This window comes from Macaca nemestrina, chromosome 16 (genome assembly GCF_043159975.1).
Source record: "Macaca nemestrina isolate mMacNem1 chromosome 16, mMacNem.hap1, whole genome shotgun sequence".
Taxonomy (NCBI): domain Eukaryota; kingdom Metazoa; phylum Chordata; class Mammalia; order Primates; family Cercopithecidae; genus Macaca; species Macaca nemestrina.
This window is the reverse complement of record NC_092140.1, coordinates 105,218,396-105,244,087: the sequence shown is the minus strand read 5'-3', so window position 1 is coordinate 105,244,087 and position 25,692 is coordinate 105,218,396. Positions and strand designations below refer to the sequence as shown.

The 25,692-nt window shown below is 37.6% G+C and overlaps 1 protein-coding gene across 5 annotated transcripts in view; it reads left to right on the top strand.

Moving 5' to 3' along the window:
* The window catches only part of LOC105490303 (exportin 4), a 112,545-nt gene that overhangs the window by 22,078 nt on the left and 64,775 nt on the right, over nucleotides 1–25,692 (top strand). For 2 of the 5 annotated variants that reach the window (XM_071081671.1, XM_011755807.3), the window contains exons 3-6: nucleotides 4,704–4,845; nucleotides 11,688–11,826; nucleotides 24,169–24,285; nucleotides 25,003–25,156. In XM_071081671.1, the coding sequence (XP_070937772.1) occupies nucleotides 4,704–4,845; nucleotides 11,688–11,826; nucleotides 24,169–24,285; nucleotides 25,003–25,156 (552 nt within the window). Of the gene's footprint in view, nucleotides 1–4,422; nucleotides 4,594–4,703; nucleotides 4,846–11,687; nucleotides 11,827–24,168; nucleotides 24,286–25,002; nucleotides 25,157–25,692 lie in introns of those variants that run through there. The other 3 variants (XM_071081672.1, XM_071081673.1, XM_071081675.1) reach the window with 3 other exon arrangements.

The following is a 25,692-nucleotide window of genomic DNA, read 5'->3' as shown; positions in this document are numbered from 1 at the left end:
CCATAATGATACCATTTGCCTTGATGGATTTGCTCTCTTAAGTTGTTTTGTGAGGTGAAAATGTAATTACTTTTCATTATGTAAAAGCGCTTTGTGAACAGTAAGGTAAATATCATGGCCATATACTTGATTTTAAACAGCTTTTAAAAAATATGATCGGCTTAAAAAATGCTGTGTTCTTTGCAAGGAACTAGCAGCAGTGGTGAAGGTGGCTCTGTCTCTGTCAGGAGTTAGGTCTTAGCAGAGGAACAGGTTCAACAACTACCTTTTAAATTCTCACTGAAGCTGTTTTAATTAATTAACTTACTCATTTCAGTGGTCAGCTTTTATAGTGTCGATTCGTTTCTGGCACTAAGAAGATTTAACTTACACCTGTGGAGGCTATTTAACTCAGTGTTAAAGAAAGCAGAACTAAACAGCATAAAGAGTTTAAGGGAGCATTAACTCATCCTTACTGCCTTGAAATTGTTCAGCATTAATAGATTTAGAAAATCATTGTGTTAAACTATTAACCTAAAATAATTTGAGTCTGGTTTTCATGGCATATGCCTTAACGACATTGACTAGGATTCCATCAGTGTTTCATCTGACTTTGTATTAGAATTCAGTGTCATTCTACACTAGTTGGGAAATAGTTGATCTAACTTATAAGTATTTTATTAGAGCATATTTGTTTATACCATTCTTTCCTTTTTAGAATATGTGTATTTTATGAAGTACTGTTGCTTTGTTATGATTGAGCTTGTTTTGGAATACTTTTGTTTTCCTGATAAAATTTTCTAAAGAGTAGTATTGCTAGTTCCGGCCATGCTTTTAAAATCAGTTTGGGTTTTGAGACGTTGACTGTTTAAAAGGTGGAGTGCATGTATTACAAGCATAATCATTAATGTACTGCAAAGCCCTGTGTTACATTAATGTTTACATCTAAACTTCACAGAAAATCTTTTCACTCCTTATTCAGTTGCCACCAGCACAGAAGGGTAAATTCCTCTAAGAAGACTTCTCATACAAGTGGCAGTCAATCGCATTTCAGAATTTTCGCATTCTTGTTTAGGGATTACGTGTCATTTTTACAGAAGGTCTGGGTAATATATTCTACTAAAGGGGAGACTTTCTCTGATGCTTCCCTTTTCTGGCCTCTTAAAATTCTGCCTTCTCACTTCTAACTTGAGTTTTGTATGTTGCTCATTTTTCCTCATTTCTTTCTCTTCTTATCCTTTTGTTTTCATTCTAGTTTTTATTTTCTTTGCTGTATTCTGTGTGTGTGTGTGTGTGTGTGTGTGTGTGTGTGTGTGTGTGTGGTGTATGCAGCTGTGCGTGCATGCAGCATGCTTGTGCATTTTGTCAGAAGAGCACTTTTAGACTTTTTCACTTCAGAAGTCTTTGGCACTTAGGAATTTAAATTTTTTAGGGTCATATGTTCCTTTAAAAAAACAAGTGAGTTCTATTCTTGTTAAATAATCAAGAACTGTGAGGGATTGGTTTATTTCTTCTGGAGCTAACTTTGTGGCATTCTTTTGCTCCTTCTCAGGGAGAAATGGATTTCTTTGACTTCTGATCTCAGAAGTGCCAAAAAAAAACCAAAATAATAAACCACCAAAAAGTCAGTTAAACTGGTAAACTTTTACATCTCTGGAAAATTGTTTCCTTAGTAGTGCTGTCAGTCATTGGGAATTAATAAATCATCTTTCATCTGAGACTTTTTGTCTTTAGTTGGTGGGCATAGTTGTCGCTGAGTCAAAGCGCAGACTTTTGGAGCTTATATGGCCTGTGCTTTGGACAGAAATACTTAAGGCCAGGGAGTTGATTGTAGTAGCTGTGTATCTGTGGCTTCACTACCAGGGATTTTTCTTTTTTAAAAATACTTTTTGGTCAGAGTGTAGTGCTTTTCTTGTATTATTAACTTAACTTTTGTCTTCATGTTTCTGTTTAGTTTCAGATGGCTGACAAAATTCAAATGAATTTTATTTACATAATTATTATTAAAGAAAGCTACTATGGTAGCAAATGAAAGCATTTTGCTAAAGTGACCTAAAATAATTTATTCTCTGAACAGTGGCAGATCTTCCCAAAAGTAGTTAGTTTAGAAATTCTAGATGAGGCTGGGTGTGGCAGCTCATACCTGTAATCCCAGCACTTTGGGAGGCTGAGGTGGGTGGATCACCTGAGGTCAGGAGTTCGAGACCAGCCTGGCCATCATGGAAAAACCCTGTCTCTACTAAAAATACAAAATTAGCTGGGCATGGTGGCACATGTCTAATCCCAGCTACTCGGGAGGCTGAGGCAGGAGAATCACTTGAATCTGAGAGGCGGAGGTTGTGGCACGCGGAGATCGTGCCATTGCATTCCAGTGTGGGCAACAAGAGTGAACTCCAATCTCCAAAAAAAAAAAAAAAAAATGCTAGATGAATTGTGAGTTCTTCATGAAAACCCTGTAGTTTCAGGCATCTGTATAACAGAGAGCAAAAGTAAGGCTCATATGTATTTGTGAAGTTCTGATTTCATACTGGTAGGCTTCTAGAGTACCTTCTAGTATCTCTTGCATATTTCTACTATGTATAAGTTAAATTTATGACAGCTAATAATGGTTTTTATGAGAAAGGGTAATTTATTAGTTTAGGAAAATTTCTTCTTTTAAATTAGGAGTTTGGCTTTTTTTTTTTTTAATTCCTCCATTCTTAGAGTCAGCTTCTTATGGGAGTATTTACAGATCTTCGTTTAATACCATGCAGAAGTGTCTAAGAAAAATAATTAAGAAACTTTTGTCTCTTGAAAATTTCGAATATTCATTTTCTATAACTGCTCCCTCATATCCAACACCCACCCACCTCCAAGGGGCAGAAAAAGGCTTGGATGTGAAAACAAATAGTTAGAAATAGGAATGCTTCAGTGCTTGTTAACAGTGAAGGTGCTTATTTGCTCTGTCTTCAGTGGCATGTGTGTTTCAGGGTAGATTAGTATTGCTCAAGAAACATTTACCAGCCATGTGACCTCAGTTTCCTCTCTGTCTCTTGGGGCATCAGTTTCCTCAGCTCCTGTAAAATGGAGGGATTGATTTAGATGGTCTTCGGAGGTCTATATCTAAAATTCTGAGAGTACCTTAGATTTTGCTTCATTGTTGAAATCCATGGTTAAGGATTTCTGGTTTCTTGTCCTTAAAATTTATACTATTGCAATAGAAAATGAAGATAGGCAAACAAACATCATTTTCTTTAAGAAGAGGTTTATAATCAGAGATTATTTGAGTTACCTTTATGAGACAGTAACATATTTCTCTTTAAGTGATCTAAATAGATGGAGCTGGGTCTCTGTTCAAATCTTTTTTTTTTTTTTTAAACTCCTAGAACTGTAAGCACATCTTTTCTAATAGGTTCACATTTTTAGAAGCTATTGCTTTATTTTAATTATTCATTATATTTTAAAGTTTCTGAATTTGTATCAATTCTGATTGTCATCTCAGTCAGAGTTCATGTTAAGATAGCATAGAATAATCAAAACTTTAAAAAAAGATTCAAATTGGTTTCTCTTAGTGGTTTTGGTATGATGAAAACTCCTATGTAGTAGTCTAATGTGGTAGGAATTTATATAGGGTACACCTTTTCTCATGCATTTTTATAGCTAAATGTGTCAAGAACACTTGTAAGATTTTTAAATGACCTGAGCTTGAATAGGAGAGAAAATGGTGTGCTTGACTGTGTATATCTTCATGCTCTTCTGATAAGTTCTTGAAGGTGCCAGTCTGTGCCTAGAGTTAATTTCTCATGGCTTTCAGATACGCATGTCCAGTGATCTTGGCAAATAATCTGGAGTCTAATCATGGGCTTTTCATGGATTTCACATGATGGTTATTTTTTAGAGCCTCAGAAAATTTCTGCTTTTTCTTGACTTCATTTCGACTGTTTCTCCCTGCTGATAATGCTGTTTGGAAACTGATTGTAGTGGTATTGGTGAATAAAAGAAAAAATAGAAAATTAATATAAAAAATTTTAAAGTGTGTTAATTTTCTATTTTTTCTCCCCTGATTTAGATTTTAGATCAGATACTATAACTCGTTAGCTAAGACTGGGTCTTTCTAAGTGTAGCTTTGGGATTTTACTCAGTTTGATCAGTACTGCAATCAGAAAATTCACAAGCACTTCTCACCTTGTGTAAATGTGACTTACATTGTTTTTTACATTTTGAGAAAGAAAACCTGCACATGATTGTTTTTATTTCTGGACTTGCTATTGTAGATGGGCCATCCTGCTGAAAGCTGAATACTTAAAAATGAAACATTTTAACAGCATGGCTCATCACAGATAGTAATGTTCAATGACTACTTTATTATAATGTTTTTCAAATACAAAGTTCTGTTTTGCACAGGGTGAGAATCTTAGGAAATTTTCTGATTGCTTTATATTTTTATTTTTATTTTTTTTAAAGCTGTGTTATTTTTTAGTTCTTCATGCTTTGGAAGTAACAGTTGAAGAGAGGTGAGGAAAGTTTGTGAAAATTGTGATCGGTGATTAGCTGCCACCTGCCTGAGGTGTCTTCTGAGAGGAACTAACCTCTTTGTGGTGCTAGAGCAAGGTCACTGGATAAAAAAAAGAACAGGTAACCATCTTATTCCTTGTCTGAAAAGTTCTGTTTTAAAATTAATAAATGCAAAATGTTCAAGGTAAAATGAACAGTTGTTTAAATAAAGTTTTTAATTTTCTCCTCAGAAACTAGTAAAGTGGACTATGTCCTTTTTCAAGCTGCCACAGCCATAATGGAAGCAGTTGTCCGAGAGTGGATTCTCTTGGAAAAAGGTAGCATCGAGTCTCTGCGAACATTCCTTTTAACCTATGTCTTACAAAGGCCCAAGTAAGTACATGGAGGGGTACCGCTGAAATACTTTTGCTGAGCTTATGTGCGTCTTTTTAGAGCTTTTTTTGTTTGCATTTTAAAAACTTTTGGCTGGGTATAGTGGCTCACACCTGTAATCTCAGCACTTTGGGAGGCTGAGAGGGAGGATCTCCTTGAGCCCAGGAGTTTGAGATCAGTCTGGGCAATATAGTGAGACCCCGTCTCTATGAAGTACAAAAAAAGAAAAAAATTTAAAAAGCTGTAGATGTTTAAGGTTACGTTCTATGTGGGGCTCGTATTTTAAACCCTTGTATACACAAGATTGTAGGTAGTTTTGGTGCTTGATGAAATAATACCTTTTATTTAAGCTTTTGGTTCTCTGTTTTGTTTCTTTGGAAAGATTATGCTGGATATTAGTTTTTTGTTGTTGAGTTGTGAAGAACTTAGTTATAAATAAAACTTGACCTTAGACTTAGATGAAGAACCTTTATATTTACTTGTTCTTTTGATTCTTAGTAGAGATGATTATTTCTTTTAATGTATTTTAAATTTAAAGTTGTAAGTATTAATATAACACAGGTGAGTATCCTAAAACAGGGGAGAGGGAAGAAGCTAAGTACCACTAACAAATCAAATGTTACCCGTATATGTACATAGAAATGTGCATAGAGGGCCTGGCGTGGTGACTCACAACTGTAATCCCAGCACTTTGGGAGGCCAAGGTGGGCAGATCGTGAGGTCAAGAGATCGACACCATCCTGGCCAACATGCCGAAACCCTGTCTCTACTAAAAATACAAAAATTAGCTGGGTGTGGTGGCACGCGCCTCTAGTCCCAGCTGCTTGGGAGTCTGAGGCAAGAGAATCGCTTGAACCTGGGAAGCGGAGGTTGCAGTGAGCCGAGATCATTACACCACTGCATTCCAGCCTGGTGACAGAGCAAGACTCCTTCTCAAAAAAAAAAAAAAAAAAAAAAAAAAAAGAGAAATGTGCATAGAAAAGGTTCTATAAGAAGTTCCAAAATCTTTAAGTAGCTTCCATTGAAAATAGGATCAGTTTTGTGGAATGAGGTGAAATTTTCTTTTTATATTATACGTATCTTATTGCTTAAACATTTTACAAAATTGTGTACATTTATTTCTTGAATGATTTAAAAAAAAAAAATGAGGCCTGGTGCAGTGGCTCATGCCTATAATTCCAGCACTTTGGGAGGCCAGGGTGGGTGGCTCACTTGAGGTCAAGGGTTCCAGACCAGCCCGGCCAACATGGTGAAACCCCGTCTCTACTAAAAATACAAAAATTAGTTGGGCGTGGTAATGCATGCCGGTAGTCCCACCTACTTGGGAGGCTGAATCAGGAGAATCACTCGAACCTGGAAGGTGGAGGTTGCGGTGAGCCAAAACTGAGCTACTGCACTCCAGCCTAGGTGACAGAGTGGGACTCCGTCTCAAAAAAAAAAAAAAAGAGGAAAACTATCAGCGGCATAACTTTTGGGGAGAAATTTATTTACTATTTACCTTTTTTTGTTAAGTTCCCCAAAGGCCGTGTATTCTTTTAACTATAGATAATGCACTTGTATCTTTACCGTTTGTGCAGTTGAATACTTTATATATTCATTTCCAAAGTCATTGAAGAAAAAATTTTGTTATGTAATCAGAAATGTGTGTGCTTAGGAATGGTGATTAATGGCAATAAACATATACATACAGTTTTAATTTTAGAGCATACTCATACTCATGCATTTGTTTCTGTTGTCTGTACTCTGGGAGTCTGAGTTAATAATATTTAATAATACTGACATGACTTTAGCACTTTGTTAACTGCTGACTGCCTTACATACAAAAAAAATGTGTGAGAGAACAAAGGCAAGGTTTCTGTAGCCTATTAGTGTTGCAGGTTTAGTGGATAATGTGTCCTGTAGATAAGTGGATATACATGTTTGTGAGGAGGGCGTGGCTGGTTTTTTTCCGGTTTTCATAGAATAAGGAAGACTTTTCCTGGTTTGAAACCTTTCTTTTCTCTGTCATGCTGGATTGATTGATTGATTGATTTTTGTTTGGTGGGTCCATTTGGATGTGATACTAGTTTGCTCTTTTGTTGTTTTATTTGACCATATTTGCTAGACCTGACAGGGCTGTTTTTCTTTTGACCCCTCTGTACATAAAGAAAGGTAAGTACAGGTGAGTAGAGGTCTTGATGATGTCAGCAAGTGCTTGTTCCCGTTATTTTGTTCGTTGTTTTGCACACAGTGTAACTCAGACACATCAAAATTTGTATTATCAATTGTAACCATGGAAGAGGTATGTGTTTTGTTGAATTCTACTAAAATGATATTTATTTTGATATTTTTCTTTACCCTACGAAAAATTTTGAAATCAGTTATTATGATAATGTGTTTCTTGTTGAACACAAGTTGAGAAAACCTTCATATTTATTTATATTTATGTAATAAAAGAAAATAAGCCTTAGAGCCTCTGTGTTTATAGAAGTTTATATGTGGGAAGGTTAAAAAAATTGTTTTTGATCTCTAGGCCTAAAATGTTAGAGTTTTCTGAAGAGCAGTCTATTTATGTGACCTTGGGAAACTAACATAAAGTCTCTTTAATATTCCGTTTTACCTGTAGAACAGGGACTTGGTACCCATCTCTTATGGTTGGTGTCAGGATTACATGAGACAGTTCTGAGCACAGTGCCTGGTGGGGAGTAAAAGCTCTGGCTGCTGCAGCCATCATCATCTGGACCAGCCTTCCTTAAGGAGTCAGGGCCAGCAGGGGAGCTTCAGGTCAACTAGAGAGGTTCTTTTTTGTGGAGCTGTTTAGTTATCATAGCCTTTTCTCCCCCTTGTCCCCATCCCCCAACCTGAGAACCACTAAACTCTGGAGACCTTGGTAGACTTAAATGTGTAACAGATTTTCATTATGTATATGTGCGTGGTCTCTTACATTATCCAAAATAATCTCATTCTTTTTTTTCCCTTTTTATTTGTTTTTATTTTTTTTTAGAGACGGAACCTCGCTCTGTCACCAGGTTGGAGTGCAGTGGCGCGGTCTCGGCTCACTGCAACATCCGCCTCCTGGGTTCATGTGATTCTCCTGCCCCAGCCTCCCGAGTAGCTGGGGCTAGAGGTGCGCATCACCACACCCAGCTAATTTTTTTATCTTTAATAGAGACAGGGTTTCAGCATGTTGGCCAGGATGGTCTCGATCTCCTGACCTCATGATCCTCCCACCTCGGCCTCCCAAAGTGCTGGGATTACAGGCGTCAGCCACCATGCCCGGCCTTCTTTTTATTTTTTTTTAAATTGAGACAGGGTCTTGCTGTGTTGTCCAGGCTGGTCTTGAACTCCTGAGCTCAAACAGTCCTCCTGCCTCAGTACCCCAAAGTGCTGGGATTGCAGGAATGAGCCACCGTACCTGGCCTAAATTATTCTCATTTTAAAATCATTTTGATAATTTAGAAGCTAAAGTAATTAGCTTCATTGTAGAGTTGATTGTAGGGTTCCACATTGAAATAGCTCACACATTATGTATGTATGTATGTATGTATGTATGTATGTATGTATCTATCTATCTATCTATCTATCTATCTATCTATCTATCTATCTTGATTGTAGGGTTCCACATTGAAATAGCTCACACATATCTATCTATCTATCCATCCATCCATCCATCCATTTATTTTTTTTTAATTTTTAATTTTTTTCTTTTTTCTCGAGACAAAGTCTTGTTTTGTCCCCCAGGCTAGAGTGCAATGGCGCGAACTTGGCTCACTGCAACCTCCGCCTCCTGGGTTCCAGCGATTCTACTGCCTCAGCCTCCGGAGTAGCTGGGATTACAAGCACACACCACCATGCCTGGCTAATTTTTTGCATTTTTAGTAGAGATGGGATTTCACCATGTTGGCCAGGCTGGTCTCGAACTTGTGACCTTGTGATCTGCCCTCCTCGACCTCCCAAAGTGCTGGGATTACAGGCATGAGCCACTGCGTTCGGCTTACATACATATTTTTTATCTCCAACTTTTTTTTAAAGAGAGAGTCTCACTGTGTTGCCCAGCCCGGAGTGTGGTGGCAAACTTTCAGCAAAGTGGAAAGAAGAGTATAATGAAGACATACAACCTTTTTCTAGTAGAGGCTCAGTTAACATTTTGTCACATTTTTTATTTCTCTCTTATGTATATATACATTTTTTACCCTTAACTATTTGAGAGTGCCACAGACATCATGATACTTTAGCCTTAAAGTCTTTGAACATGTCTCTTCTGAAAGCATAATCTCAATACTCTTGATATAATTGATGAATTTACATGATCTAACAATTCTGATTCCATATTCTGGGTTTCCCAATTGTCTGAATAGTATTTATATCCTTTTTCCTTTTTATAGGTTTTTTGTTTTTGTATTGCAGTCTATCTGTTGCTTCAGATCTATTAATACTTGCTTTATTTAGGTACAGTAGGTTATTTTTTAATCTAGGTGAGCCAGAGATGATACAACGTATTTAGTTGTCATGTCTCTTGTAATCTAGAATAGTTGTGTGCTCTTTTTTGCCTTTCATGACACAGATATGTATATCTTGTAGAATGCCCTACAGTGTGGATTAGAGTCAAGTTAAACGTTTTTGGCATACTGCATAGGTAGAATTCTGTAGGCTATGTAGTAAACTATTACATAAATAATGTGTACTTCCCAGTATGTGCACATAATTTTTTCTTTTTTTTGTTTTCCTCTTAATTGAAATAAAATTTGTATAGAGTGAAATGCACAATGCCCTTTATTAAAGAGGCAAGTGTAACATAGTGGTCAAGAAAGGGGTTTGCACCTACTTCCGCCACTTAACTCTGCAATGCTGGGCAGATCACTTCTTTGTGCGTTAATTTCCTGATTTGATTTTTTTGTTTGTTTTTGAGACAGAGTCTTGCTCCGTTGCCCAGGCTGGAGTGCAGTGGCACAATCTCGGCTCACTGCAAGCTCTGCCTCCCAGGTTCATGCAGTTCTCCTGCCTCAGTATCCCGAGTAGCTGGGACTACAGGTGCCCGCCACCGGGCCCGGCTAATTTTTTTTGTATTTTTTTAGTAGAGACAGGGTTTCACCGTGTTAGCCAGGACGGTCTCTATCTTCTGACCTCGTGATCCACCCACCTTGGCCTCCCAAAGTGCTGGGATTACAGGCGTGAGCCACCGTGCCTGGCCTTCTGATTTGATTTTTAAATGGAGTGAATAATAGTAGTATTATCATGAGGATTAGATGTGTTAATACTTGTGAAACTAGTTCATATAAATTCTTGCATATAGTAAGCATTCAATAAATGGTAGCTATTATTCATTCTCCTAAAAATTTTAATTCTTGCCAATAGAGATATTTGAAACTATCTTTGTGTATGTTTGTAGTCATGGTCTTCAGCTTTATGTATGTTTTCTAGTAGTAGTCAGTGCCTATGAAACTATTCTGTCCTCTTAAAAGTACAGAAATTCCCTTTGGCCAACTAATATTCTTACGCATAGTAGGATCTCTGCATTTATTTGCTTAATGAATGAAAGATGAATGGTTCAAGTGTATGTTTTGAAGGGATGTTTTTTCACTTCAGTCTTGATGATAGGGAGACATGTTTATTCATCTGTATAAATATCTAATAAATGCATGTTATGCAGCAGGCAGTGTGCTTTGCATATGCTAGTGTGCATAGAATGGGCAGCTGATCTGGGAGCTAGTGAACCAGTAGTAACAGATATGTCATGTCACGTGAGGGTGCCGTGGGAACCCTGAGTGATAACTTTCTGGAGAAAGTGACATCACAATCTTGGGAGAGGGAATAGAAGTTCAGAGGCCTGGAAGTGCACGAGTGTGGAGTGAGGAAGTGAAAGGTCAGTATGTCTGCAGGTGTGAGTGTGTGTGGAAGGACAGACGTCAAGGAGAGGAGCAGCCACCAGTGGCTGTAGGTGGGTGTCCAAACTGGGACACTTTGGAAAGTGAAATAAAGAACTATTAATAATTATTTGGGGCAACAGTTAAATTGAGGCTGTCCCAGGAAAGCTAGAATGGTTCCCACTGCTTATAAGCCATGTTAAGGGGTTTGAGTTTATTCCAGGGGCACATGGTGGCTCTATCTTTGTGGGATTCTAGAGGCTAGATTATCAAGTTTGGGAGTATGTTTTCTGATCCTTATCTTTCAGAAAAGATTGTGAAAAGTCAATTAAGTTTCTGTGCCCTCGTGGTCAAATGGGCTTGGTAAAATGCCTCCACTTGGGACGGGTGCTTCTGTCATCACATGAAGGAACAGAACCTAGATATGAACATTTTGAATGTGTGTGTTTTACAATTTTATGTTTCCATAATGATGTATCTTGGATAGCTAGTATGTTGCCTTTAAACGTTAAAGGGAAATGGGATTTAGGATAGATTAGTGGTTGTAGATGTAGGTTAGATCAGAATTTATCTCCAAACTAGTGGAATCTTAATCTTAGTGATTTTTTTTCCCTACAAATATTTAATAGGGAGCTGACTTACATCTGTTGAATGCTTCCTGGAGCAAATAACGCTTGTATAGTGCTTAGTATGTACTGGGCACAGCTCTAGGAACATTTAACCCTTATAATAACACTAGCAGTGTTATTCTCATTTTACAGATGAGAAAACCAAGGCCCTGAGTGCTAACTGTCTTGCCCAGGGTCATACAGCCCGTCCACAATGGAGCCTGGGATTGAACCCAGGCCTCCTGGCTTTGGAGTCTGTACATAACCATTTGGCTCTGCTACTCTCACATGTAAGCAATGTTATTAGTAGCTACAGGCATAGAGAGAAGTTTGGAAGTATTCTTGTATTAGATTTAGGTAAATTTTTCATAATGATTTTTATGTTTTACAGCCTTCAAAAGTATGTTCGGGAACAGATTCTACTAGCAGTAGCAGTAATTGTAAAAAGAGGATCATTAGATAAATCAATTGACTGCAAAAGCATTTTTCATGAAGTCAGCCAGTTGATTAGTAGTGGCAATCCCACTGTGGTAAGTGTGCTGTTTGTATTTATAAATATTAACAATTTATATTTTCTGTTACACGAATAGCATTATAGCAAGAGTAATGGATATCTACATAAACAAAAAAGTGAAAAAGCTATCAGTCAAGCAATTTTCATTTGTTCAGGTTTTCTTCTAGTCTTTTTTTTTTTTTTTTTTTTTTTGAGACAGAGTTTTGCTCTTGTTGTCCAGGCTGGAGTGCAATGGCTCAATCTTGGCTCATGGCAACCTCTGCCTCCTGGGTTCAAGCAGTTCTCCTGTCTCAGCCTCCAGAGTAGCTGGGATTACAGGCATGTGCCACCACGCCTGGCTAATTTTGTATTTTTAGTAGAGACAGGGTTTCTCCACGTTGGTCAGGCTGGTCTCAAATTCCCGACCTGAGGTGGTCTGCCCGCCTTGGCCTCCCAAAGTGCTGGTATTACAGGTGTGAGCCACCGCGCCTGGCCTAGTCTTTTTAAATATATGTACATAATATAAATGTGGTGTACTTTGCTTTTTTGTTTGGTTCTGTATTTTCCATGTTGCCATAAATATTCATAATCATGATTTTAATTGTTATAAAATATTATAAGCTAATATGCCATAATATCGTTAACCATTTCTATTGAACTTTGTTTTGCCATTTCTAATAAACCTTTGATAGCTACTAGTGATTACAGAAGTGTTTGAATAAAATAGAAAATATCTGACATAACAAAAATAATTAAAAGTTGCTGTCCTAATAGGCCATTGGACTTTAGCAGTTATTGTCAACTGAACAAATTAGGGATCACTGTTCTTGGCTGAATTACTTTGGGAAGCCTGTTCCCCCACCCTCTCCACTCTCCTGTCCACCTTTTAGAGAGCTGGGGTTGTGCCTGGAGAGTGGCTTTTTGGTTGTAATCACTCTGAGGCAGGAGGAGCTGTGGTTGCTGTTAATGATTAGCTGTGATTCTTGGTTTAACCTATCAGCTTTTATCACCTGAATGATATTTCACTCATATAGAATTGAGATTGGTAATACTTGGCCGTTCTGAGTCTCAGATATTAAATCTTTAAGTGTTTTGGGTAGCTTATTACCTTAACATATTTTTAAACCGTTTTAAAGATATCTATGTGAGGCTATATGCCGTATGACTGTTTGTTAATTCCTTTTGTCTTCAGTGGCCCCTCAGTTAGTGGATGTGATTTTCACCGTGTAGTTGACGCTTTGAGGTTGAGATGCAGTGGTGCATTTTAGGAGGGCCACATACATTGTCCCTTGCTTTCCACAATATCTTGGATCTCTCTTCTCCTGCCTTTGTGTCCACCACTTTTCACTGCACACAGCTATGCACTCACCTCACAGTCCCAGCCATCTGCTTCCACTCTGCTTAGGACCGCAGACTGATACCCCAGGAGTCTAGAGCCACGGAATCTGTAAGCAAGCTGGTCAGGACTTTGGAACTTACTATGTATGTCCTAAGTGTTTTTTGTTTTCCTTAGAAATTCATCAGTGGTCATGTGTTTGTTCTTTTTTTTCCCTTAACTTTATTGAGAAGTAATTTACATGCATTACTATGTCTAAAATGCACGCCTCGTTAAGTTGTGACAGTTGTGTGTACCAGTAAACTCCTACCATAGTCAAGATACAGAACATTTTTATTTACATCTTGATTTTTTATTGTGTGATGTTACGTTTTATGCCATTTTTGTGGCAAATTTCCTCAAGAGTAGTGCTGTCCAGTAGAACTTACTGTGTTGAAAGAAGTGTTGGATGTCTGTGCTCCCTAATATGTAGCCGCTACGCTGGCCACTTGCGGCAGTTGGTCATGTGAAATGTGGCTAGGGTGACTGAAGAACTGAATTTTCTAATTTTTTAAATTTTAATTTAAATTCAAATAGCCACGCGTAGTTAGTGACAGACATACTGGATGGTGTCGTTCTACAGACTGATAATCTAATTTTATGGCCCTTTTACTTAATCTTAGTATTGTGAAATTTAGTTTTTTGTATAAAACTAATACATTTGAAAGTATATATGTTTGAATCTTTACATTCTATAAGTCATTTTGATTTTGTTTTATGAAGTGGGACTATTTCTTGAAAGTAATCACCTAAGAAGAGTTCATATTAAATATTTGAGGTGAAAATTATGGGGAGCTCCTTTTTTTTAAATTTAAGAGACAGGGTGTGATGCAGTAGTGCATAGCTCACTGCAGCCTCAGTCTCCTGGGCTCAACCAGTCCTCCCACCTCCCATCTCAGCCTCTCGAGTAGCTGGGATTAAGGTACAGGCTACTTACTGTACCTGGGTAGGAAGCTTTTTTTTTTTTTTTTGAGATGGGGTCTCACTTGCTCTGTTGCACAGGCTGTGCAGTGCAGTGTTACGATCACAGCTCACTGCAGCCCCGAAGTCATGGGCTCAGGCTTCCCACCTTAGTCTCCTGAGTAGCTGGGACTATAGGCACAAGCCACCACTCCTGGCTAATTTTAAACATTTTTTTGTAGAGACAAGGTTTCACTGTGTTGCCCAGGCTGGTCTTGAACTCCTGGGCTCAAGTGATTCTCTCGCCTCAGCCTTCCAAAATGCTGGGATTACAGATAGGAGCCACCGTGCCTGGCCATGGGAAGCTATGTAGTGTAAATTGTGGTAGTAGGCATAGTCTCCATTTCTGATCAACGTGTTGTGAGCTTTAGATAAATCAGTTGACTGTAAAAGCATTTTTCATGAAGTCAACCAGTTGATAAGTAGTGGTAATCCCACTGTGGTTAAGTGTGCTATTTGTATTTATAAATCTTAACAATTTATATTTTCTGTTACACAAATAGCATTATAGCAAGAGTAATGGATATCTACATAAAACAAGTGAAAAAGTCATCAGGCAATTTTCATTTGTTTAGGTTTTCTTCTAGTCTTTTTTAATGTATATACATAATACAGATGTGGTGTGCCTTGCTTTCTCATTTGATTCTGTATTTTCCATGTTGCCATAAATATTAATCGTTATTTTAATTGTTATGAAATATTATAATCTAATATACCATAATAGTCAAATATGCCAAATATAATATACCAAATATTATAAGCTTTGTTCATGAGATGCTGATGCTTCAGCAGTACCTACGCGAGTTGTATAATGGTAATCTTGTCATTTCTATGAATTTTGTTAGAATTTGCTTCCACACTAATGGCCATGTGCATTATCCAATGGTGGTCATCATAGATAGCCTGGGGAAAAAGAAGTGGTCGATATACGTAGATAAAACTAGCAGAGAAAAGGTTTGCAACTGAGACTGCTACTTGGAAATATATCTTTACCCCTAATACTCTGAATCAAGTTGCCCTTCATATTTTAGATTTCACATAAGAACATCTTGTTTCATTTTGACTGGCTGCAGTAAAAGAGTCTGGCTCATTGTGATAGACAGGATTTAAACTTGAGGAATATTTTTTTTTTTTTTTTTTAGACGGAGTCTCGCTCTGCCACCCAGGCTGGAGTGCAGTGGCCGGATCTCAGCTCACTGCAAGCTCCGCCTCCCGGGTTCACGCCATTCTCCTGCCTCAGCCTCCCAAGTAGCTGGGACTACAGGCGCCCGCCACCTCGCCCGGCTAGTTTTTTGTATTTTTTAGTAGAGACGGGGTTTCACCGTGTCAGCCAGGATGGTCTCGATCTCCTGACCTCGTGATCCGCCCGTCTCGGCCTCCCAAAGTGCTGGGATTACAGGCTTGAGCCACCGCGCCCGGCTAAACTTGAGGAATATTACTAGTAACTCTGAGATCTATCTATTTATGACTAATACCTTTCCCTTGTTTGTTTGGTGATCATTCCAGCCAGGGTTTTGGTATTGGGGTAGAATTTATGCGGCCTGCCCTCACCACCTACAAGTAGCTTGTTAGTACTGGGACGGCACAGGCAAAGGATCAAGAGTTCCTTGCCTCTCTCAGGAATGAGCACATACTTGGGAACTGAGTTCTCTGCTTCCTTTCCCCTTGGGTAATTTGACCCAGCACAAAAACTAGTCCCACTGCAACCTGGCAATTGGATTTTTTTTGAGCCACTGAAATAACTGATCTTCTGAGAATGATTGGAACAGATGTCGCTGTTCAATTAGATAGGATTTTGCTCTCTTCATAGTGTGTACACTTTGAGAATAGTGAATAAATGTAATATTCTCATGAAAGACTCCAAAGATATTTTTAAAGTCAAATTTCTTCCTTTCTTTTTTTTTTCTTTTGAGACTGGGTCTTGCTCTGTTGCCTAGGTAATGGAGTGCAGCGGTGCAGTCCTGGCTTACTGCAGCCTTGACCTCCGCATGCTCAGACGATTCTTCCACCTCAGCCTCCTGAGGAGCTGGGGCTACAGGTGCACGCCACCCCACTGAGCTATTTTTTTATATTTTTGTAGAGACAGGGTGTTGCTACGTTGCCCAAGCTGGTCTCGAACTTCCAGGCTCAAGCAATCAGCCCGCCTTGGCCTCCCAAAGATCACAGGTGTGAGCCACCATGCCTGGCCTAAAGTCAAATTTTTAATACCAGGGCTGAGAACTACTATAATAGTAGGAAATCAATAGTGGGAAGTAGAATTTAATTTCAGGATTGCAGGATGAAATTTATTTTGGCGACTGTATTAAAAACATTAAATGTGAAAAATATTCTCTGCTTTATATGGCAAGTTAAATGCATACACTGTTCCTATTTGTCCTTGCCTAGTAGCTTGAAACTAGCTCATTAGGAAGGCCTAAAAAATGAAATTGAGACATTTTCATATATCATCCTCTCTTCTTTTTGGACTGTTAAGAATTTGTAAGTGGTTCAAGAATTTACTTAATATTTTCTTAGTCTCAGACATAAATGACAGTGAACAAGATGATTAAAACCTCTGTAAGAAAGGAGAATGATAACTGATCAGAACATTGATTTAGTATTGGCTAGAAACTTTCTTTATAAAGGTGATTTTTAAGAGAGATTTGAAAAGTAGAGAAAATTAACTGAAGGTTTTCTATAGATGAAGAAAGAGTTGACCTCATGAACCATTAAATTAGGTAACTAATTTTCCCCTCACATCTCTTCTAGAGGGACATTTCCATCGACCGTCGTTGGCCAGAAACTGTCTGTGTGTAGTCTGGCTTTTCCCCCTTCGCTTTTGAAGCGTATTGGTTTCATTTGTTTGTTTTGTTGTTTTAGAAACAGGGCCTCGCTCTCTCGCCTAGGCTGAAGTGCAGTGACATGTTCATAGCTCGCTGCTGCCTCGGTCACCTGGGCTCAAGTGATCCTCTCACCTCAGCTTCAGCTGGGATTATTGGTACGTGCCACTGTACCTGGCTAATTTTAAAATTCTTTTGTAAAGGTGAGGTCTCACTATGTTGCCCAGGCTGTCTTGAGCTCCTGACCTCAAGGTGATCCTCCTGTCTCAGCCTTATAGGTGTGACCCACCACGCCCAGCCAAGAATTGATTTTTGATGGTCCATTTCTCTGTACTCATCTCATGTTTGCATTTATACAGGTTTAGAGGCAGTGTACTATAATAGAACACTGATTTTGGATTCACACTTGGGTTTAAATCCCAGCTCTACCATTTATTGCCAACCTAACTTAAATTAACTTCTCTAGGCATTAGTTCACTAATATGTAAAATAAATGTGATAATATTCACTTCTATTCAGCAAGTATTTGTGTTCTCTCCCTAGTAGTCTGTCACTGCTTTCTTCATAGAATCTTGGGAAGTGAACTATAGTAAATCATGTGTTTTTCTCTCCAACAATATTTTAAGTATGGAAAAGCAGAAGAAAATGTTTATGCTATGAGTGAAAACTAATCATTTGTGTGTGGGTTTTTTTTGAGACGGAGTCTCGCTCTGTCACCCAGGCTGGAGTGCATTGGCATGATCTCAGCTCACTACAACCTCCGCCTCCTGGGTTCAAGTGATTCTCATGCCTCAGCCTCCCGAGCAGCTGGGACTACAAGCGCATGCCACTATACCAGGCTAATTTTTATATTTTTAGTAGAGATGGGATTTTGCCATTTGCGCCAGGCTGGTTTCGAACTCCTTACCTCAAGTGATCTACCCACTTCAGCCTCCCAAAGTGCTGGGATTACAGGTGTGAGCCACCACACTCTGCCAATTTGTGCGTGTTTTTAAAAAATACAGGTAACCAACACATTAGCCTTTCTTTAAATGCTTTCAGAATTTTCTTAAAGACTTGGTTCTCTACAGTTTTATGGAAAGATTATATCTAATTTGTATAAAAAATGATGTATTCTTCGTTAATTCTTGCCTGTATGGTTATTAAATAATATGTTGTTTCAAGCTTGTGGGCAGTTATGATGTTTTCCTTCCATGATTTTAAAGGTTACCGTGGTTATTTCGTCTCAGTTTGCAGTAGTGTCAGACCTGCTATCAGTACTAACTTGGGAGGGATATGGAAACTTGCCTTCCTAGGAAAGTAGCAGAATTTTTTTTATTTTAAGTTAAAATTTTAATCTGTATTTAAATATATAATCTGTATTTGTCTTATTTCCTTTGAAAGCGGTAGGCATACGTTAAATCACTTTTAAAGCTGTTTAATTTAGCATTTAAGTATCCTTTCTTCCTCTTTGCCATACTAGAGAGAAGTGGGTGAGAAATTCACGTGTCTACGGCAGCCCCTGGATGTGATAGCCAAGTTAATCTCTCTTATCATAAGTCTCATTGATGTTTGCATAGAAGAGCAGCTGGAAGTCTGCTTTATGTATGGCAACCTTTCATAAAGTTTATTCTTGGTAATAAAGCTCCTGGGGTAAGAGCCAGGCTATTATAAGAGACAATCCTCTCTCTGAACAAGAGTATTTTATTTTGTCAGCTGGAGTTAGTGTTTGAGTATCTTGGGCTTGTGACAGTAAGCTGGTGAGTGAGGCAAGCTATCTCTGAAGGGCATTTTTTCACTAGCTTGAAATTAATGGCTTTTGCTAGAAATAAATGAGAATACTGCTATAAGACTTTCAGTGTGAAGATAAGAGTTACTTAAATTGTTAGCCCGTGAATTAACTTGTGAATTTTCAGTACTTCAATGAAAGAAGACAATTAGACTTTTTTTTATAACCTTGACACCTCATTACATTGGTCTTCTACTTGTTTGACATATTAAAATTTTCTCGTAGAAATGTCTAAATAACCAAAAAATAGGGAACACATCATTTATTTTCCAACTTCTGTTGTGTTAACATGGTGCTGGGCATAGAAATAAACATTGATTCATTAATCCAAATAGCATTTACTGAACATCTGCTATATTGCTTTAATTATCGATACAGCTTCAGTTATAGCTCTCTTTTTTAAGTGGTGTAACACATTTAGTAATTTTAATTTTGCAGAATGTAGATCATCATCAAGGAATAGAATTTAAAAAAGCCGAAATAGGTGGTTGTTATTTTTTATGATAATGATAAAAAATACAGCTGCTACTTTACCTTCTTGTAACCTGGTGTAATTACATGGTATTTTTAAGCATTATCCAATTTGAGCCTTAGGACAATTACGAAACTTAGGAAGAGCAGAGGGTGGTAGCCCTTATTATAGGTGAGAAAGCTGAGGTCAAGGTACATGAAGAGCTTTGACCACAGTTATTTGAAGAAGGAAATCTTGGACTGTTAGAGCCCAGATTTTCTAACTGATTCAAACAGGATTCTTGTATTGGACTCCTAAGAGAGTCCTGCAGAGTGTTTTTATTTATAATTTATTTTAGATGTAATTTTAATAAATTTTATTTGGTTTCTAACTTGTGAGCAAATGAAAATGATCCATTTAGAACTACACGTTAGTGGCAGTCAAATTGCCAGCAGCAGTGAATGATAGACAACAACAAAGGATGGTTGAGAAAAGCTATGAAGCAGACATAAATCAACAAGCATTGGGATCTGGCACCACGCTGCCAATGGGTGGAAGGCTCCTTATGTTTTGGTAGCTTCCAAGTAGTCACTTAACTATAATATCATATAATAATTGCCATAGAAATAATTCCTTAAGAAAAATTTATAGGAAGTTTCATTAAAAATATTTGCTTGCTGCATTTACAAAATTAACAGATATTAACTTAATTCTTTATGATCTTAGATAAGTGAAGTATTGTTGTATTAACCTCTTAGAAGTCTTAAGATTTGTATTTTATACTGAGCAAATTCCTGTGAATTTTAGTATGGCAGTCTTTTATCAGTCAGTCAGTCAACTTTGATCCGATTTCACTGACATTGATTAGTACAGCTTTTGTTTCCGGCTGTCTGAAGTATCAGAGCCACTGTCTCTGATAGGGAAAAATATCTGGCTCTGACTTTGACAAAGGCCAGAGGGGCAGCACTCGAAGATACTGGTCAGTAGAGGGTGAGTTCGGGGGTGCACTTGGGATGCCCACTGAGACCAGCCGACTGAAGGAGGCAGATAAGAACATTCTTCAAGGGTAAGAAAAGCTAAAGCTGGTGATCTCCTCTTGGCAGATTTGATGCTTGAATGTTTTTTCTTTCCTCTCTGTCCTGGGAAGAAGCTGTCCTCTGTTCTCCCTTGGGAGTTTTATTTTTGGCTTGCTTCCCTAGCGATCTTCATTACAACACAATGTGAGAGTAACTTCATTTTAAGGGGATTTAATCCATAATTAAATATTGAAAATGAGCAAACATATTTAGAAGTGAGTCCTAGACATTTAGTGATATGTTTAATTCCCCTATGAATAGGGAGAAATACTTTGTTGATATGTGTTGAAGTACTTTGCTCTCTTAATGTATAATCAATGTTTAATTATTCATCATTCTCCAGGAGTCTCTATTCATTTGGCACCTTTGAGCCAGACTAGTGTAGTATGATTAATATTTATGATGGTAATCTCATATTCCTACAGGATTTCCAAATTAAGGAGAGCTTATACTATTTGGTATCTTTTAATGATGAAAATATCCTATTGAGTTTTAGTTCTTTGGAAGCCGATAACTGTAGATACAGTCAAAGCCGGAATATTTGAGTTCTTGCAATACCTCTAACAATGCTGTATGATAATTTATTTTTATGTATTTCTTAAGTCTTTAAATGATGTATTTAAATAGAACACACTTGTTGTTAGATTTTTTTCTTTTTATTTCATAGGTATAAAGTGCAAAAGTAGAATGTAAAACTATATATGGGTTGATATCAATGGTATATAAAAATTTATATCTGTGCACTAAAAAATTAGAAAGCTATAAATGTTACAGTAATAACTCCTGGATGATAGGATTGTAGACAATTTTATTTTCTTTGTGCTTTTCTATAATTTCTGGTTTTTCTAAGATAGAAGTATATTTTTGTAGGATGAAAAATTATTTTAAAACAAAAGATTCTTATGTGTTCAGGGGACTAAGTCTATAAGTGCATTTTGTTCTAAATTCTCATCGATTACGAATGTACTTGTTTTTGTGGGTGAAGTTGTACTTCATTAGTGTGGAAGTTGGCTGTTGTGGAGGGACGTGTTCCTTGCTGTAACTAAAAAGCAGTTCCACGCCACGGGGCTCCTTGTTTTGTGTGATGAAGTTGGTAGTTGCAGGAAGAGCTTTAGCAGGGCTTTCACTTGTCGTTGCCCTGCCCCTCTCCTTCACTCATTTGTTTCTCATCTTGACCATAAACCACACGTTATCTTGGGAAATGTTTGTTTCACGTGAAAAAGTAAAGCTTTTGTGAATACATATGGTTGTGATCATTAATTAGAGAGATGTTCCTGAAGACTTGAATATGGTGGTAGTTTCAAAATAAGGCATTTTGTGGTGAATGCAGTAAAACACAATCTGTGGAAAGTTGTAAATTACTTGTGAAAAATTAGTATAGATTATTTATTTGTAAGAATAATAATTTGTTTAATGAGTGCTTCTAGGTTCTTTCAGCTTGCAGGTTTTTATATGTTATGTGTGAATTCTGTTTTTAATAGGTTATCTCATCTGAGAGTCAGAAATTAATTTCTGTTTTTGGTAAGACAAGTTTTCTCAAACATTTAGATGTGTTTATAATGTTTTATTGACTGGAGTCTTAGGATAAGTGGAAAGCTAAGTCTAAATGAAAAAATGCTTTTAGGATCCTAGGATCTTGAGATTCATCATTAGATCATTGTGAATTAACTTTTTTCTCTGAATCTCATTAATTTGATTTAACGTCTACTTTCCCCAAAGCCTAGCTGTGTTTAAAAATCATGTTTATAGTTGATCCTGATGTTATTTAAATGTATCTATCTAATGTTAATTGCTGGCACTATAATCATTACTCATTTTAAAAGAAAATTTTTGAAAACCATTTTGTTAACCACAAAATGAAGGGATTCTACTTTCTGAATGTTTGAGATCCCTTTAAACAGAAAACAACAGAAATATGTGATCAGCTGTTTTTCCTCTGAGAGGCCTCAGTGCCTGGCTTCTTTCTCTCCAAGAGCCTGGGGCCATACATAGGCAGTTAAATGGGTTTCTTGAAGATTTTGGGAGGAGGGGACATTTTTATATTAAGTCATGTATATTTTGAAGTAAAATTACAAAATGTGTGTGTTTATGCCAAACCAGTAGCATTCAGAGAACTTTCATTGTTGCATCTTTGATCACACCCCTGGATTCCCTCGAGAATTTCCGCTTACTTCCAGGTGTGGAAAAGTCTGAGACACTTCCTTCATGTGTGGGGTTTTGTGCCTTTCATGAATATTAGCTGTAATATTAGCTATATAATAAACAAGTCACGCTTGTTTTAGTTGAGATAAAGAGGCAAATAAGAATAAGTTTACTTTTTTTTTTTTTTTTTTTGAGACGGAGTCTCGCTCTGCCGCCCAGGCTGGAGTGCAGTGGCCGGATCTCAGCTCACTGCAAGCTCCGCCTCCCGGGTTCCCGCCATTCTCCTGCCTCAGCCTCCCGAGTAGCTGGGACTACAGGCGCCGCCACCTCGCCCGGCTAGTTTTTTTTTGTGTGTGTATTTTTTAGTAGAGACGGGGTTTCACCGTGTTAGCCAGGATGGTCTCGATCTCCTGACCTCGTGATCCGCCCGTCTCGGCCTCCCAAAGTGCTGGGATTACAGGCTTGAGCCACCGCGCCCGGCCAAGAATAAGTTTACTTTTTTTTTTGAGACGGAGTCTCACTCTGTTGCCCAGACTGGAGTGCAGTGGCGCGATCTCGGCTCACTGCGACCTCTACCTTCCAGGTTCAAGCGATACTTCTGCCTTGGCGTCCCAAGTAGCTGAGATGATAAGTGCCCGCCATCATGCCTGGCTGATTTTTTCGTGTTTTCAGTAGAGACGGGGTTTCACCGTGTTGGCCAGGCTGGTCTCGAACTCCTGATCTCAGGTGATCGCCTGCCTTGGCCTCCCAAAGTGTTGGGATTACAGACTGAGCCACTGTGTCCAGCCTATGTTTACGTTTTTTTAAAGGAAAATTTCTGACATACACAAAATGGACAAATTGTCTATTAGTCACTCATGGAACCATCACTCACCTTCAACAGATATTTCATGCCAATTTTTAGGAATTTAATATCATGAAGTTATTTGCTAAGATTTGCCAAGATAAGTATCTGGAAGGTCAAGGTACTGACATCAGAAGCATTTCTGAACAAAGATGTTGCAGTTGGTGGGTGGGTATGACCGTGTTCAGCTGTTGGATAAGCTTGCATAAATAGTATCATCTTGACTTTAATCTTTCGGTTGTTCAGAGGTAGTGTGCATATTTCTGTTTAACTCCTGGAAAGTTGCCAAGATAATTTGTATCCTCTTTCCATCCTTGGTACCTTGACGCTAAATAGTCTGGGAATAAAATCAATGATTTGATATTAAGAGCCTGTTGGATAGAAACAATGAGAAGGAAAAATCTTCATTTTTCTATTTAAAAAATTTTGGATATTACCTGGCTATAAAATTCTGGACACTATAAAATTTGTTTTACTTTTCATCTATTTGGGAATGCATTTTACAAACACAACAAGGAGTCAAACAAACATGGGTTGAAATCTCAGCTGGCCTTAGATAAGTACTCTGAGTCACTTCTCTCAAATGTAAAATGAGGATATAGATTGTTCTGCGAATTAAACAAAATAATACCTTCAACATTGATTATTTTAAAATACCGTTTGAATTCCACTATTGAATAGGAACAGTGTGTCCTGAGTTCAAGTGTGAGATGGATTTGTATAACAGCATTTGAGGAAGTACTATTAACACTGACCAGACGACTTAGAAAGGAGAGCTAATATTTATTTTGTCGTATCTAATTTTCTGACTGTTATGAGATCTAAAGACGCAGTGGAAGATCTAAAATTAGGGAGAAAATGTTCTGTTATGTTTGAACAAATGCATTGAAACAAAGCATTGAAACCGTAATGCCTCACAATTATTTCTTATCAAACAATTACAGCAAACTCTGGCCTGTTCTATTCTGACTGCACTATTGAGTGAATTTTCAAGTTCGAGTAAAACTAGCAACATTGGATTGAGCATGGAATTCCATGGTAACTGCAAAAGAGTTTTTCAGGTATTGGTAGTTTCGTTCTTGAGTTTTAATTATCGGATCATTCACTTTTTACTCCATCTATTCCTAATGACGTGAGGATATTTTTATGTAGTTGAATGATAGCCTGTACTTCAGGATTTGTTTTTTGATTTCAAAGGATACAGTAAAGTGATAGGTTTGGTGAATGCAGTTGATGGTTTAAAATTACTCGTTTAATTCTAGTCTTAAAAAAAATACTTCTATAAAGATCTTTAGTTTATTATTTATTTCTTATTGTGTTTAGATATAACTAATTCAATTGATGGGACTCTGCTGGCCTTAAAAATAGGTCTGGAAGAATGCCAGAAGGCCATGTATTTCAAACGCTATTGCAGATGGTGCGGGCTCTTTGTCTTGTATGTATTGTTTGGCTCTGGAGTAAAGTTATGTGAAGGCATTGGCTTAAATCCTAGGGCTCTGCACTATAGCAACTGACTCCTCCAGCTCTGCAGAAGTTGTCAGAGACTCTCCTCTCTATGGAAGCAGCGTTTATATCCGAGTACACGTATTCCAGCTGGCGTCACTCGGAAGCTACTGCGATGTAAATTACAAGTAGAGGCCTAAAAATGGAACACGTTCTTAAGGAAATTGTGTTTTCCATTGGAAATTTTAAGGTGTTTGTTTGGTTTCATGATTCTAAGAGGGAATACATTTTGAATAAATTTTTCATATAGAATATTTGTGGTTTATTGACTATAGGAAGAAGACCTTCGTCAGATCTTCATGGTAACTGTTGAAGTTCTGCAGGAGTTCAGCAGGCGGGAAAACCTCAGTGCTCAGATGTCTTCAGTGTTTCAGCGTTACCTTGCACTCGCCAATCAAGTCTTGAGCTGGAACTTCCTTCCTCCAAATTATATCCTTTTAACAAATTAATAGTTTATCTGTGGTAATTTTCATAGGTGACTTAATTACAGCTTGGAGTCTTTAACCTCTGCAGCTTTTATAAAACATGTTGAAAGAAAATAAGATTTTTTTTAAGAAATAGAATTTAATTTCTTTATCTTACAATGCCAAAAGACAGTGGATACTAGAATAACACTAGAAAATTTAAAAGTTTATTTACTCCTTTGTAGAAGAAGTTAGAATACTGGATACTAGAATGATACTAGAAAATTTAAAAGTTTATTTACTCCTTTGTAGAAGAAGTTAGAATATACAGAAACGTGGTGGATGACGGAGCTATTGCTAATTTAGAATTAGCAATATTCTTAGGGAAGGAAAAGAAAACAGGTAGAAAGTACCTTTTAAGAAACTGAATCATTTTTTCCTTGGACATGTAATTATGTCTGATTTTTTGTTTGACTGACTGAAAGTTAGTTTGGAGTGCAGTGTAGATAAGAAGTTAGTAATATGTTTGTTCTTCAAGGGCCTTTACCGGTATAAAAAGAT